The sequence below is a fragment of the Marmota flaviventris genome, chromosome 7 (assembly GCF_047511675.1).
Source record: "Marmota flaviventris isolate mMarFla1 chromosome 7, mMarFla1.hap1, whole genome shotgun sequence".
In the NCBI taxonomy this organism is placed as follows: Eukaryota; Metazoa; Chordata; class Mammalia; order Rodentia; family Sciuridae; genus Marmota; species Marmota flaviventris.
This window is the reverse complement of record NC_092504.1, coordinates 43862361-43878598: the sequence shown is the minus strand read 5'-3', so window position 1 is coordinate 43878598 and position 16238 is coordinate 43862361. Positions and strand designations below refer to the sequence as shown.

The window sequence follows — 16238 nt, the reverse complement described above, 5'->3', positions numbered from 1 at the left end:
AAGGCCAATTTCAGTAGTATTGAGGACATGTGCTTCGCTGTCTTCGTAAAAGAGTTGCCTACTTTTATGTGTGGCTGCTCTGAAAAGACACCATGTTCCCTTTTTGAGGAGGGAATTATTTTCCCCTACCTAAAAAGAACTAAATCTTCAAGGTTGGAGCTGATGATTGCTCTGGAAGGAAAACTGTGCAGGAAAAGGCTGATTCTACCAGGCTCAGCTGACCTTGGGGGCTCCCCCTGAACTTGGGTGCTTCCACAGCCCTTGGGATCCTTGGCACGTAGTCGTTCCCAGTCCTTGTGAAATGCAGTACCCCTGCCTTTAAACCCAGTCTTCTATAGAACAATGAAAACCCCTTTCTTTGTTTCTCCTACACTGTGACAGGAATTAACAACTCAAGTAAGACAAAACTCCAAGAAAGCAAGCACCATTAAATACAGAAAAACAAAAACTGACTACAAATAGCCAAAGTACCAGTGCAACAATTTCTGGTCCTTTAAATACCAACAAGAGCAGCAAAGAATGTTTCCCTGCTCCCAAGATCCCTTAGTCCAGGGTAACCATGCCCCAGGTGTGTTGGCATATCTTTACTTTACCTGGCCCCCATTTCTGATGGCTCCCACCCAACAAGATGGGTTCTGTGTTGTTCCCAGCCCAATGAGAGCAAGTGTGTCTTGCCTCCCTAAGTGACAAATACAAAGTACATGCGAAGTCCACCAGTTCCCAGTTAGGTAGGTCCTACCACACATGATCAGAGAAACATACCTATTTCCCTGATTGTCAGAGCAGTAATATTTGGCCCTTCTGAGCTTCATTGAACAACTAGCTCTTCCAAGCACAGACGTGCTCACATCTAGCACTTTCTATAGTATGAGATTCCTCTCAGGAGTCAGAAAAACTGTCTTGTAGTTGTACTGGGGCACCCTGTAAGGTCACAGAGGCACCCAAAGCAAGCATACAGGAGCATTCCTCATAAGTATCCAGGACACACAAGAATTGGCCCACAAGAGAAAAAAGAGGGCTGTTCTGTTCCAGGTCGAGCCTTAGGACAAGAGTAAAAATTATAGAAAATGGGAGAAGAAATACCAAATCTTATCAGGAAGCTGGGAGAGAAATCTGAAAACACTCAGCAAAGAGGAGATAAACAAAGGATGTGACTTGGGGCACATAACTGAGAGATTTGGGGTCTATGGACATCACAAAAGGGTACAGAAAATAACCAGAGGGGACAGGCTGGGAGGGGAAATACATGGAGAACAGGGGGAGCTCAGTTATGCGGGGCTGATTCATGTCTGGAGTTGTCTGCCAAGGAGGCAGGCGGCTGTAACCATGAAAGTGCTGAATGAAATCAAGGCTGGGCTAGAGGGTAAAACATCTCCAAGTACCAAGGCCACATGCCGGGCAGCAGCCAACTTGCCCTAGGCTGTCCGTGGAAGCCTAGGGGGCCTTGCTCACACAGGTCCCTCATCTCATCCTGCCCCTGGCCCCCTCAAAGCCAGATACAATGTGTCCTCATAGAGGTGACCTGACAAGAAATGAGCAAAGACGGGGTCCCCAGGGAGCATGGTTTTAAATTGCACCCACAGATTTAAGAGGTAGAACCACCTCTCTGTTGTACCTGGCCTCCCACCACCTCCAAACACCCAGGGCCCTTATTTCTCCAAATCACTCCTCTCCTCCTCTCTAACTTTCCACTTGCCTGTCTTCCTCACCATCTGAGTATGTCCTGCCCTAAAGCCATGTTCTAATTGTGTGCTTCTACCTGGGAGTTTTTTAACTCCCAGTGCCAGACCCGACACCCACAGAGACTCTGGGCAGGTGGCCCAGCCTTGGGTGTTTTTTAAACACACCCAGGTGAGTCCAGTGTGCGGCCAAGATTGGCAGCCCTGGTTAAGATCCTGCAGGAAGCTGGCCGGGTATCTGGAACTTCTCTTGAGGGCTCCATGTGCCCAGCTGTATTTTCTGCAGACAACCCTTTGCAAGGTCTTTTCCAAGCCAGAGCCCAAGCAAGCCTCTGGTAAGTCCTCATCTGAGATAATACTGCACTGTCATACCCCTCAGACTGCTTCCAGAGATGCCAGTCTGACATGGAGAATTTGCCACGAATCTCATACTTGGGCAGAAAGTGGTGCCCAGGGTTTTTCTACTAGTTCTCAGCAGAGGAACTTCAGTCTTCTACTAAACACCCAGGTGTTTTTCTCCTTGGTACTCCAGGAATTCAGGCCTCAGCCTTCTTGAGTTTTCTACTAAGTTTAGCAAGTCCAACCCTCCCAAAGTTGAAGACTACTTGGGAGTCCTGTACATTCCTCTCCCCAGGGGCCCGGTGTTAAGAATGTCTATTTCTAACCAGACTGCAGCCCTTGTTGGCCAATCCAGAGCCTGTGCCTGGAGACGAAGCTCTGAGGATGGATGAGCCTCCAGCCTCAGGAAAACATCCTCCTGAAAGCCTGCTCATTTCCCCCAGGCCTGGGGATGCCAGGGAAAACAGGCATGGGCACGGACTCAGACGCAGCATCCTGGGGCACTCATCATCTAGGCTTCTAGGAATCCAAGAGTCAGGTGGGCCCTTCCAGTGGTCTAGCAATAAGTACCCTCCTGTAGAAATATCCCATCCCAATTTAGTGCTTGTGGAACAGAAAAAAAAAAAAAAGTGACCAGAAATTTTAATATGTTGGATTTAAGGTGAGTCATAGTCCAGACAGAACAGGCCCAGGATTGGCAGAAAAAAAGCATTTCCAAGGCTACATTACCATGAAGAAGAAACACCCTGGTAACTAGGGAGTGCCCCTTCAGGAAAGCACTCTATATAAAGTTAATTCTTCCATATACTCCAACCAAGGAAAATCTAGCCTGCTAATTTAACTTGTGTGGACATTTGTCAGTCTGGTAATACAATGATAGTTTAGGTATTCCAACATCTGTGGAGCTCTCCTCAATAAATTGGCCCATCCCTTGGTATTGCTGGCACAGGCCTGTGTTAGCTCATCTGCTACACCCCTCCCAGTGAGTTTAGCACCTTAGGCACTGAACAGTTTACCACATGCAGGGTCCCTCCAAGGATGACGCAAGACCACATGTGCCAGAATCACCTGTGGGTGGTAAACGTATCCTGCGTTCAGGCCTGTAATCAGTACCCCACTTTTTCTCATACTAGATCCATCAAAAGAAGGGGAAAGATACAAAAATGTCATCCACTGAGATTTTTCTTGCAAGCAACAAATTGTAAGAAGCAGCTTTTGTTTATATCCTGTGGTTAGTTCAAACCTCTGGTGATAATTTTGAAAGATTGCAAGATTTACTCTCTGAAGAAAGACATCTGAAAACTGTCCTCTAAGGAGACTTTCAGCATTGAAGACTGGAGCCAGAATGGGATGTCTCACTAGTGCGGAGGCAACCAGGAGTCAGGCAGGAAATGCACTTCACCATGTCCGCGTACGCGGTCACCAGGGCTGCGCCATAATGGATATCCTGTCCTCGGGAAGACCACCCAGCAATGGGAGGCTGGAGGCTGAGCCCGACCTTAGTGACCCACTTCTCTGCCTTATCCAGGCCAGAGTGGGATGGGCTGAGTGGTCAGCGGCAAGTTGAGGGAGTTCCCTTGGGAAAGGGAGAGCAAAGCTGTCTTCCTTCCACAAGAGGGAACCCACGTGGCCTTCCCAGGGATACCATGGAAGCCACACAGTTTGCACCACTGGTCTCTCTGTGAGTCCCCCCTCCCCTCCCCATGGAATCCAACCAATCCTCATTGCTAGGGGATCCCTAGAGTTCAGCAGAGCCAACCCCAAGTCGGTCCTTCCCCCTCCATTCCAGCACCTTTTTCAGATCCCTGCTTCTGTTCCTGGTGTGGCAGTGTCCTCTAAGCTGTTAGGCCCACAACCTTGAACTTATTCCTGTGTCCCCACATCCAGCTGGCTCCTGGACAGGGTCAGTTCTTTCTAAATACTCTCTCATCTCCCTTTCCTCTAGTTCCCATCACTACGACCTTGATTTAGGCCTTAAAATCCCCACCCTGTCCCAATCCTGTGGCAAAGACATCCAAACTCATCTCCTGAAATGCCACCTGGGAAATGTCACGTCCACATTCAGAGATGCACTGGAATTCTGAAATAAACAACAAAAAAGCTCGTTTAGGGAATTTTACCCCATGCCAAGTACTGTGCTAATTGCTATATCTTGTTTGATCCTTCTGATAATCTAATTTCTTAGATATCGTTAACCTATTTCACAGATGAATATACTGAGAGAAGTAAAATCAACTTGGACAATATTGCATGACTCAGAAATGGTAGAACAGAATTCCTGATTCCAAAGTCCATACTCCAAAGTGGCCATAGTCTATCGTCTCCCCAACAATTTTTGTTAATAGTCTAAATGTGCTGACTTTCCACCACCCAAACCAAATAGATTTTTTCCCAGAGACACTTTATTTAGGAAAGTAGGTACACATTCAAGGAGGAATGCAAATACAGATAATCTCAAGGGAGAGACATCTTTTGGGATAATATACACATTCAAGGGAGAAGGCAGGCTAGCTCCAGAGAGAGACAGCCCCCAATAATTTATTTCTCCAGAAGATGAAGCAGTTGTGTATACTTTTGCCCCAGACAATGTCTGGCAGTATCCTATTATTATAAACTGTTGATTCTTCATTCAGACTAAAGTGTAAATGACTAGTAGTGGTTCCTATAACCATATGAATTTTGAATCTCTGAATTGAATCTGGCCTATACTGCTTAAGATTTAGTACTTTCTTCTCTTCTCCTTGTTGTTCTCTGAGACAGTGCTAGATTCCCATACAAGGTTCAGCTGCTACATCACACCATGTCTGGAAGTTTCCAAAATGACTTGCCTTGGCAGATGACTCTGCTCTTTAATTAGCTGTACAGTTGCTGCTTCCCTTTATTTAATATCAGGAAGTTTCTACTTGGTTCATCCCCTTCCCCCTCCTGGCCATAGTGCCTTCCTACTATTCTTTTCCCATTTTATACTTTTGTTTGGGCCTTTCCCCTTCAATGAGTTATCGGAATCCCATCTCAATCGAGGGACATTTGCCAAATTATCTGAACTCCTTAGCTCCATATGTGGCATCTGAAATCTTCCTTAAACCCCTCTTCCCCTTATTTGGTAAGAATGCACACACTCTGTATGAACTATTCCAAGGCCGAACACCATTAAGAGTCAAGTTGAGTGTGGTTTGCAAATCTACCCTAACTTGGAGAAGTCCTGCCCTCAGCTATGTCAGCCATGTTCATAAGTTTTCTGTGAGCACCACAATATGAAAAATAGAACCCAGCATGGCACAAGATCCTTTCTTTTTGGTGAGAGGATAATTGATGAGTCTTTCTCCCCAACACACCTCCCTTCACCGTGGGATTTGCTTTGTGTGATAGATGCTCAAATACACTTGCATCCTCTAGAATGTTGGTTGGTAGGTGGGTAGCAGCCAAGAAGCACTGCTTATGGAAAGAGAAAGTCAAGTGGAAGATTAAGTAAAATCATGATAAATAATCCCCATGCTGATAAATAAGACGTAGCTATAACACCAGTTTGGTTAGATAACTTGGCTGGCACACTGGTGTATTTACAAGATGGTAGCTATCTTCTTAGCTCTGTTTGACTAACCGTGTTTTTTGGAAGTTGCTGATGTGTTTACCTGTTGCATGAAGTCTGGGCTCTCCCTCCTTCCAGCTCCTGGCTCAGTTCTGACTCCATCAGAACACTGGTGTCCTTAACCAGCCTGGCAGCAATAACATCAGGGAACAATGATGCACTAAGCTGTATGGAACAAACTCCGAACCCGGAGCAGAAATAAGTGGGAACTGGGACATTAAATTGTGAAAGAAAGATGAAACTTTAATTTTAAAACCTCAAATAAAGAAAATGGAATAGGCAAGAGATAAGAGGAGGGAGGACACAGTCCAAGGAGGCAAGTACATCAGTATAAGCAAAGGTTCTGGAAATGGTTATGAGCATGTAATGATGGATGGAATATCAGGAACAGAGAGAGATCTTGAGTGGAAATGAGAGTTTTTAGATTTAAAAAATTACAGATGATGGGGGCTGGGGCTGGGGCTCAGTGGTAGAACATTTGCCTAGCACATGTGAGGCACTGGGTTTCATCAGCACCACATAAAAATAAAATAAAGGTATTGTGTTCATCTACAATTAAAATTTTTTTAAAAATTAGAGATTATAGAGGAAGTGAGAAAAGTAATAAAACAAAACATATATAGCTGAATATGATATTGAAGTATAAACATTACGTTTGGGGAGAATTTTATTTTTAACCACTTCCTAGGCTCTGTGGACTATATTCAGCTTCAAAACATGACTTCTCCTGACATCTTCTATCTAGCTCTTCTAGATTAAAATATTGGCTAAGTAGGTAACTGGTTATTTCTTTGTAAGTTCTGCTTTCTCATCTCTTGGAAATGAATTTTGTTCCGAGTCACACACCTTGCACCTGGTAGATGAAGAGACACATTGGACTCAAGACTCCAGAGCTAGGCAGTGGAACCTCAGAACCTTATGGATGTCGGTCAAGACAGCCGGCAGCTGTACTCTGAGACATTCATGATAGGTGCATTCACTCCCAGACTCAAGACCAGCCCTGGTCTGGTTTCTTAATCTGTAAAAATGACTAAAGTATTTGTCTAAGCGTCTAGGATTTGGCAAGAGTCCAGAGCCAAGCATTCTCTCCCCAGAGAGTTCTGTCTCTTTTTTAATAGTAGCCTGATGGAGACATCTCAGGTCATGGCAGGCAAGTGCTTTGTGCTCTACATAAGACTAGGAAATTGTTCACATATGTTGTTAGCATTATCCCTCCCTGTTCCTATTATAGGATAACGAACTTTAACTCTGTCCTCGCTATTACAACTTTATATGAAATCAACTTGAATGAATTGCTGGCCAAATTCAAGGTCTTCCATTTTAAGGTCTTTTTCTCATGTCATTTGTGTGTTTTGTGAGAACTCCCCTTCTTAGCCTCTTCAGAACCAAGTTGAAATATTCCAAATTTAAATCCATGCTTCTGCAATTCTGCTTTTGCTATATCTTTAGTGATTTCTCAGGATATAGTATACCTAGATTAATGTTGAATGTTTCTAAAGAAATCTGGTAGTCTGTGGGTCAGTTATCTAGAACATAATTAAAAGGGGCTAGGAGGAGGATGAAGACTTGGTGGAGATTCCATAAGAGGCCTCTGTCTACATCTAGGTAGCATTAAGGTGTCGCTGACTCATGAAATTGAATTTTAGTTTCCTTCCAAACTTAAACCTTTCTTCTTACAACTTCATTTAGGATCTGGCTGCCTTACTTTATATCATTTTTTTTCTTTCTTCTCCTCCTCCACTTCCTCCCTCTCCTCTTTATTCTTCTTTCCCTTCATTGAATAATTACAAAGAAAAGCCTATGTAAGAGTATTGAGTAAGAGTTATCAAAAATAGGGGAACAAGAAAATGGGCTTGGAAGATAGACACTGACTTTGGGGAATAATTAGAAGGTTGAGAAATGACTGAATGAGGATTAAATGGGTTGTGTAAGGTAAGAGAATAAAACAGAGTAGCCTCTTACGGAGGTAGTCATGTGAAACAGAAAACTCCAGATGGGTTTGACGTGGGGAAACCTAGGGCAGATGTTCCTTGCACCAGCCAGCACTATGGGCAGTGTGGTTGCTTTCTGCAGATGTCTGGGTGAGTAGGCGACAGAGAGGGACAGTGGACAGAATTCTACGGACAGGATGTTTTCTAGACAGATGTTTGAGCAGACTAAAGTCCTTAATGGAAAAAGGCAAGAATAAATAAATAATTGGACCTAACTTTGTGTCTGTCCCTATACATTTAAGAAATCCCGTGACTTGTTTTAATTGGAATCCAAACAGTGAGCCTGATTTAGATGGCAGTGTCATAACTCTTGGTCTGGCCTCAATTCAGTAATCAATTTTGAAGTTTTGTGTGAGAAAATCAGCTCAGAGTGAATTAAAAATGTCTTTATCTTTAAAAACAGAAATAAATTCTGGATCTATTGCAGCCATCTTGAAAGACAGGCTCTCACTGAGTTGCTTAATGCCTCACATTTGCTGGGGCTGGCTTTGAACTTATGATCCTCCTGCCTCAGCCTCCTGGCTGCTGGGATTACAGGTGTGCGCCATTGTACCCAGCTAAAATATATATTTTTTAAAAGGTCTGGGTTGTGGCTCTGTGGTTAAGCATCCCCCATGATATGAAGTAAGGCAACCAAATCCCACCCCCCCAGTTCAGTCCCCAATCCTAAATTTTAAAAAAAGAAAGAAAGAAAAAGAGTAGAAAGGGTGAGAAGTTGTTTGGTTGTTCGTTAAAGAGTTATAGAGCTGAGTGCTCCCCTTAAGTAAAACAGAACCTTCCGGAATTGTACTGTGGGACCGACAGGCAGTTCAAGAGAATGGTTAGCAGTAAAGTTGCTTTCCAGTGGGATTCATGGTGATGGGCTTTGGAGTCGAGGTGCAGCACTGTGGTGGCTTCATAGCAGCCGATGGCACTCTTACCTTCTTCCACACATGACTTGTCCTCTTGGAGTTCCTGTGGGTCACCATGAAGCCTCTCCCTCCCTCCCCGAGGCATACATCACTCAGCTCTCTGTAATGCTGCCGTGTTCTGCTTTTATCAAGAGTCCCCCCCATTCCCTCCACTCATGCCCAGGGAATTTCCAGACCAGGTGGGCAGCAGAGAGACAGGGAGAACCCAGGAGGGAGATGCCAAGTATCAGCTCAGAACAAAGTGAGTGCCAGGCTGCTGCAGATCCCTGTCACACAGTCAAGTTGAGACCAACCCGCCTCTACCGACTCTGTGAGGTCTATTGATCACTCCAGTATTTGCCTGATCATCCATTGATATGACCTCCCTTTGCAAGAGGGTACGTATCAAAACCTAAAGGCCATTTTATAGTTCAGCACTTTTCAGTTTAGAAATTGTTCAGTTTAGAAACTTCTCACTGTGCTATGGAGCCCAACCTTTGTTCAAGAATATTTGAAATAGCCAACATTCCCTCCTCTGCCCTTCTACCATCACCCCACAGGAGATAGAAAATAATGCTGATTTTTTTTATGGTATAGGACTCTGGCATAATTCTAGACCTAACCTGGTAGTAAGATGGACAAGTTACTTTATGTTTTTAGAATAGTCTAACTGTTGACTTAAGCCCATTTACCTAAATTTTATATGATTCCAAGGGTTGGGAGAGAAAAAAGGGACCTCACAATCTGGTTTGTCCTGATCTTGAACCCCCTGGAATGGCTCTTATTCAAAGTATTCCTGGGTTCAAATGTTTTTTTAAAAAAATTCTTGCTTCCCTTGAATGTTCTGATTCTTGACATAATAGGAGGGTTGGAGAGAGATAGAAATAATAGGTCTGCTCTCTCTTTAGTGCTTCAATTTTAGCATAATTAATTCTTACATTATACTATGGTTGCTGGTGCAAGAAGAGATGCACAGACCAATGGAACAGAATAGAGTGCAGAAACAGACCCACACACATATGGTCAATGGATTTACCACAAAGGCATTAGCAATTCATCAGGAAAAGGATGGTTTTTAAATAAATGGTGCTGAAGCAATTAAATGCCTACCTCATAGAAATTAATTCAAGAGGAACCAAAAACCTAAATGTAGAAAAGAACTTATGTGCAAGGTTTTGTAGAAGAAAATAGGACTAGGCAAGGTTTTTAAACGGGATACAAAAAGCACAAACCAAGAGGGAAAAAACGTGATAACGTGATCTGTATTAAAATGAAGAACATTCACTTAAAAATTATTCCATGGAGCTGGGCATAGTGGTTCACGCCTGTAATCCCAGGGGCTTGGGAGGCTGAGGCAGGAGGATCACAAGTTCAAAGCCAACTTCAGCAAAATCGAGGTGCTAAGCAATTCAGTGAGACATGTCTCTAAATAAAATACAAAATAGGGCTAGGGATATGGCTCAGTGGTTGAGTGCCCCTGAATTCAATCCCTAGTACCAAAAAAAAAAAAAATTTTTTTTCATGAGAAAATCCGTGGCCTGTGTTCAAGGTCTCTGACAGCGTGCCAGGCTGGCGCTCTTCCCTGTGCACCCTAGAGGCTGCCCCTGACCATGACTGAGAGCTCTGCTGCCACTAGGGAGACCAACACAGGTTAAAACAAGTGGGACTTTGCAAGGTGAAGCAAAACCTCACAGCAAAACCGCCTTGCATTCCTTGTGTGGTTTTGAGATGTGAGAGGAAGCTTTGTTCCTGAGCCCCTCCAAATCTCTGAACACTGGTGTATTCTTCCCAGAACAATCCCTGGAGATCCCCTGAGCTTTGAGGTCAGGCTGCCAAGTCTGTGTGGGAAGGAGGACCGAGCAGCAGGGGGCCCTCAGAGACGTGGGTGAAAGTAGTTCAAAGTCCAGCCAGATCCGGTTATGTGGTGTCCAGGCCCTTGGGGATCCCAGGACCCTGGAGGAAGCCCAGGAGAGGGTGTGGCCCAGCCCTTGGTTCTGTATTGTGCCTTCAGACTCGGAAACATCTGAGACTGAGCCAGAAAAATACATAAATAGAGCACAGCTATGCCCCCAAATCCACCATTGCAACAGAAGAGCCAAGACCCCGCGTCAAGATATATGCTTCCTATTCAGACCTATGGTTTGAAGGGAAGGAAGCACAAAATATATTTAGAGCTTTCAAACTTTGATTGTTTTGCGCATTCTTACAAAGGGGGAAAAAGAAGAAAAATATCCTGAGGGATTTTAAGAAAAAAAAAAAACTTCTAATACTTTAGATGAGTGGGAAAATCTTTCTGGGGTCATTTCCTTTCTGTTTCGAGAAATTAATATGTACTGGAAATAGCCTGTTGCAAAAGGGGAGACTTCATGTCCTTTGAATGCTGATTATGCCAGAAAACTTTCCAGCCCTGAAGGGGAGGTTGTCCTTTCCCAGGACCCTGATGCAGAATGACCTTGCAGTTAGATATTTGACTAGACTAGAAGACCCCGGGGCTGCCAAGATAAGAAATTTAGAAGGAATAATTAACTCATTCATTCGAGAAACAGTGTAGAGCACAGAGGAGGGGCCACAAGGGGCTCTTTCTGAGTCTATGTCCTCTCCCCTGTGGACCGTTCCAAGTCTCTTGGATGGTCCCTCGTGGCTGGATGCTGGTGCTCAGAATTAACATAAGTGCAATAGTAATTACCACTAAAGATAAGTGCATGTTTCCCCCCCCCCAAGATGTTGGGGCAGCTGGCCCCTCCAGGGGAGGAAGCAGTAGTAAGCACACACTCTTTCAATATCATCTGTTTGCTCCAAAAGTGCGTGTGTCAGGGCTGAACCAGAAATCAGCCAGTGTATATGGGCATATATACCACAGGATTAAAGTTCTGAGCCATTCCTATGATATCTTATTTAGGCATCCATCTCCCCTCAATTGATTAGAGCAAGAGTCGGTAAATTTCTTCAGTGAAGGGTTAGATCACCGGTATTTTAGGCCACCAGGTCTCAGATGTAACTGCTGACCCCTGCCATGGTGGCACAAATGGTCATGGATATGTCCAGTAACACTTTATTTTACAGACACCAAAACCATTTTTACATGCCATGAAATATTAACCTTCCTTTAATTTTTTTTCCAACCATTTAAAAAGCGCAAGGACCTTAACTTACAAACTATAAAGATACAATACCGGGCTGAGGGGGGTGGTGGGCAGATTTGGCTTAGGGACCACACTTTGCCAACTCTGTGACCAGAGAGACAAGTCAGTGGTAAAAGGATGCACAGTGTGGGTGTTGACCTGAGTAAGCCTCCCTGAGGAGAGCTATGGAAGTGAGGGCTGGCTTCCAGAATTAAGGGCATAGGAAAGTGTCATTCTGGCCTCCTTCAGAAGGTGCTGACTCCATTCAAGCCATACCTTCAAGATGACCCCACTCACTGTGTCCCCTACCAGAGACCTGGACACTGAGAACTCTGGGAATGAGCCCTCTCCTTGGGGTTCTGGTCACAATAGGCAGTCACTGTTCTTTACAAATTGTATTGGAAGAAAGACCCTCTATCATCTTGCTTGATGAAGACCCTCCTCCCAGTCCCCCAGGGCACCCAGCACTCCCCACTTTCTCTTCATCTTGACCTGATTTCCTTGTACCTGTCAATCTTAGACCTTCAGCTTCTTGAGTCAGGGGCTGGGTGTTCAGCATACTTTGAAATTACCTCTTAGATTTTTTTTTCTTTGACTACCCAAAGGGCGGTTGGTTGTTTATCCCCCTCCCTGAAATAGAAATACTGATAAACAAACAAAAGAAAACATTAAATTTTTGAAACTAAAATTAATGGAAAAATCCCAGATAATGCAAAACAGCTGGTAAATTAAAACTCATTTAAGCACAGTTTGGGAAAGAACAGATTTTTCTTCCTAATTGTTTTTGTTGGTTTGCTTGTTAAGATTCCTGCATTCCCAAAGTGGAGACTCAAATCAGACTGGTGTCAGGAAGAAGCCAGACTAGTCTTTGAAATTCATTTCAAATATCCTCAGAGGGGACAGCTTCATAAACATTAAGTATTTAGTTCCTAGGATGCCAAATAATGTTCAGAGCTATTAAAAATTGGTTTGGCTTTGTGCCCTCTCTTGTAGGTCCTTCCATTGTGACGCCACCCAAGGACATCTGGAATGTCACTGGTGCCCAGGTGTACTTGAGCTGTGAGGTCATCGGAATCCCAACCCCTGTTCTCATCTGGAACAAGGTCAGTGGCACAGATTTCTGGAAGATCCTAGGGTAACAAGCTTATCTCACACTGCCCAGGTACCATAGCCATGTGAAATCCTCTACAGGCCCATTCCCTGCTATTTCTTCAGAGTGCAGAACACAGCAGCCTGAGACAGCTCCCCTGGATCTAGCGAATATTTTACTGACCTCCACAACAGGCCCTGCCCTACTTTTGCTAGGGACCCTGAGATGTTAGAGTCTGTAAACAAGTCTGGATGGCGCCTAGCAAAATGCCAGAGGGAGTGGTTTGTGAAGTAACACCAGCGAGCCTTTAAGTGTGGAGATTCCTTATTGGTTGACTGATGTATCTAGTTTATGCTAATTAGATAAGCTGTGTGGAATGTATAAATACTGCTCCTGTCCTGCAATAAACGGCTCCTACTCCTGCTGTATCAACGTACACAAGTTGTTCGTCACCCCCCGGTTATTTTGCTGCAGCCGGACTGCAGCACTGAGAAACCAGAAAAACAACAACACTGAACACCTTGACCCACCCCGTCTGTGTGTATGTGTGTGTTTGCACGCAGGGGAGACTGCAGCATAATGGTTAAGAGTGTGAATTCCTCTCTTTCTGCCCAAAAGTGGATCCCCCAACTATTTGCCAAAGCATCAGTCTCCTCACTTAAGACTGAAATCCCCAACTTTTGACTCCTTTGGATCCTGTCTGCTGAGAGAACTTGTTCACATTCTATAAGGAGGAGGTCGGGGGTCTGGCTAAGAAGTTAAAGGAAGCTTTGTGAGCCTGCATTATTCTTAACAGATTCCCACGTGCTGGAAAATAGGATGAGTAAATGTTAAGGACATGGGAGTGGGTGGAAGGAGTGAGGTGCAATGTATCCCTCCAGGTGCCATGGCCCCAGGGTCTTGTTAGAGACAGGAGAGTCTATTCCAGAACAGAGCATTTAAAAAAGAACAAGGGAAGAACATCAAAGGAAAGATTTTCTCCTGTTTGAATTTTGCTGAATGCTACTTGCAAGTGGAAAACCATGATATTATTTTAACAAATAAGCTTTAAAACGACTTTCCAAATGGAAAAATAAAGAATGAGAGTTCTTCCGCCAGGTCAGCCGGGTTCTTTGTAAGCCAGGGTTTCTCAGCCTCAGCACTATTGCAATTTGGGGACAGATAATTCTTTGTTGTGGGGGCTGCCTGTGCTTAGGAAGATGTTTAGCAGCATCCCTGACCTGAACCCACTAAATATCAATAGCACCCTCCCCCTGTCCTCAAGTGACAATTAAAAATATCTCCTTTGGGGCTGGGGATGTGGTTCAAGTGGTAGCGCGCTCGCCTAGCATGTGTGAGGCACTGGATTCGATTCTCAGACCCACATAAGTAAAATATATTGTCCACCTAAAACGAAAAAATAAATATTTAAAAACAAAAATCTCCTAACATTGCCAAATGTACCCTGAGGGAAAAACTTCACTCCAGATTGAAAAACGCTATTGTGGGCTGGGGGTGTTAGCTCAGTGCTTCCCTAGCATGTGTGAGGCCCTGGGTTCCACCTCTGGTACCACAGCCAGGCGGGACAAAACCCAGAGGAAAGAAAGGGTTTGCCCTGCTGCAATGCAAAAATCCCTCTGTAAGCGTTTGAACAGGTCGGGTCACCTGCCAGCCTCTGGCGCCCCCACGTGGCCACAAGAATGTGGCCACTGAGAAAGCACCTGGTTTGAGTAGAGTCCCAGTAGAAATAACAGAAAATGCCTGAGGCTGAGGGGTGGGTAGTCAACACCAGCTGTACTACACTGCCCTTTACAGCTGAAACTCCTGTTTTAGGAAGCAATGAAATTTAACCTCAATTTAAAAAAAAATCTGTTTTTAAAAGGAGGGTATTAAGAGAAGAAACGCAGCCCCAATGTGTTCCTTTGCCTCTACTGCACAAGCTGCCGACATTCCTCATTACTTATTTGGATCTCATTGGTTTGCCCTGTGGGTGGAGAGGTGGATTCCCAGTGTCCAAGGAATTCCCATAAAAAGCTCTGTTGCAGTTTTCTATAGCTCCCTAGGGATAGTTACACAAGAGAAACCAGAGTGCCCAAGTATCCTGGGGCATAGAATCCTATTGCCAAATCTTGTCAGAGAGAAATGTCTTCAGTCCTTGCTCTGCCATGCCCCAGCTATCATGCACACGTACCAGGGAACAATTTGCCTTGGAACTGTATGGGACAGATCTATGGAGAGGGCCGAGTGAAGGGAAGGGAAGGAGTCAAGGTAGACGGAAAAACACACAAAATACGTTTTCTCAGATCTTGCTAGAAAGGAGCAAAAGCCCAACCATAACGCTCCACTGATTTCCTTTGCCTTCATGATGTGAGGTCACTTGCATGACCTAAAGCAAAGGCTTTCAAACTGCAGACCATGACTCACATTAGTGAGTCCTGGAATTGGTGCAGGGATCACAACCAGCATTTTCTTATTAAAAAAAAAAAAAGAGTACAGAAAATATGTTAGGGCATATTAAGGTATTTTTTGGTAAAACTTTCATGTATCCCAAATGACCAGGTGAAAAGTACTTCTTCTTTAGGCCATGGCAAAAAATGAGGAGGTCACTGACCTAGATAATCAAACAGGCATTTGTTTCTCTCCGCTCTCCTGAAACCAGGCCATGAAGAATACAGACAGATTTAAGATCATATATTATTTCAAATCCAATTTAAGCACAGAACCCTTTGGATAGAAGTGAACGTTAGAATCCTTACTTGTTAAACAATGCACCTGACTCAGAGAAGGCAGTGTTCTTTGTGACTCAAGGATTTAGCAGCAGCAGTACTAGGGGACACAAATGACTTCTCTCTAAGTCACAGAAGGCTGCAGCAGCAATTTTTGTGGGGGTCCCAGCCCGGTGAGTGGGCTGTTTTGATAATTCCTGCCATTAACCATTCTGCACCTTCTCAGCAAACCCATGAGCAATATTTTTAAATGGGGACATTAACTGAAATAGCCATATATGACCAGACTTCTCTGTAAGTCTGAGATAATGCAATGAAGTTTAACTTCTTCCAGACATGGAGGTTTCTAAGAGGCTGTCCATTTAATTCTTTTCCTGTCTGGACATTTCTTTAGATTATGGCTTGAATGGCCTCTAAGAATGTTTTTTTAAATTAAATACAGTGATAATGATAAGAGGGGAAATATCCAAAGATATATAAAGAAATATTTCATAATCCCTCCTCTGCCCACCCCTGAAATAAATACCCAATGTGAACTGCCCTGGTTTGTGTCCTTCTCTTCCCCTTTTCAAACATACAAAAACATACCCCCTAGCGTGAGCGGTAAAATGAAAACAGTCTGCTAATAGATTCGTTTGGATTTGCTTTTCTCTAATAAATACTTCATGGACATCCCTTAAGCCTTCTTCTCAGTAGCTATAATATTCCACAGATAGAGGGGCCATGATTTATTAAACCATTCCTGTATTGTTTTCATTGTTTCCTTTTTTTTTTTTTACATCTTAAGCAATGCTCCCTTAACATCTTAGTACACATCTCCTATACACTACTGC

General features: G+C 44.0%; 1 protein-coding gene across 1 annotated transcript in view; it reads left to right on the top strand.

Moving 5' to 3' along the window:
* The window catches only part of Igfbp7 (insulin like growth factor binding protein 7), a 67305-nt gene that overhangs the window by 46107 nt on the left and 4960 nt on the right, over nt 1-16238 (top strand). Inside the window, exon 2 of the mRNA XM_027937779.2 lies at nt 12604-12713. Within this exon, the coding sequence (XP_027793580.1) occupies nt 12604-12713 (110 nt within the window). The remainder of the gene's footprint in view (nt 1-12603; nt 12714-16238) is intronic.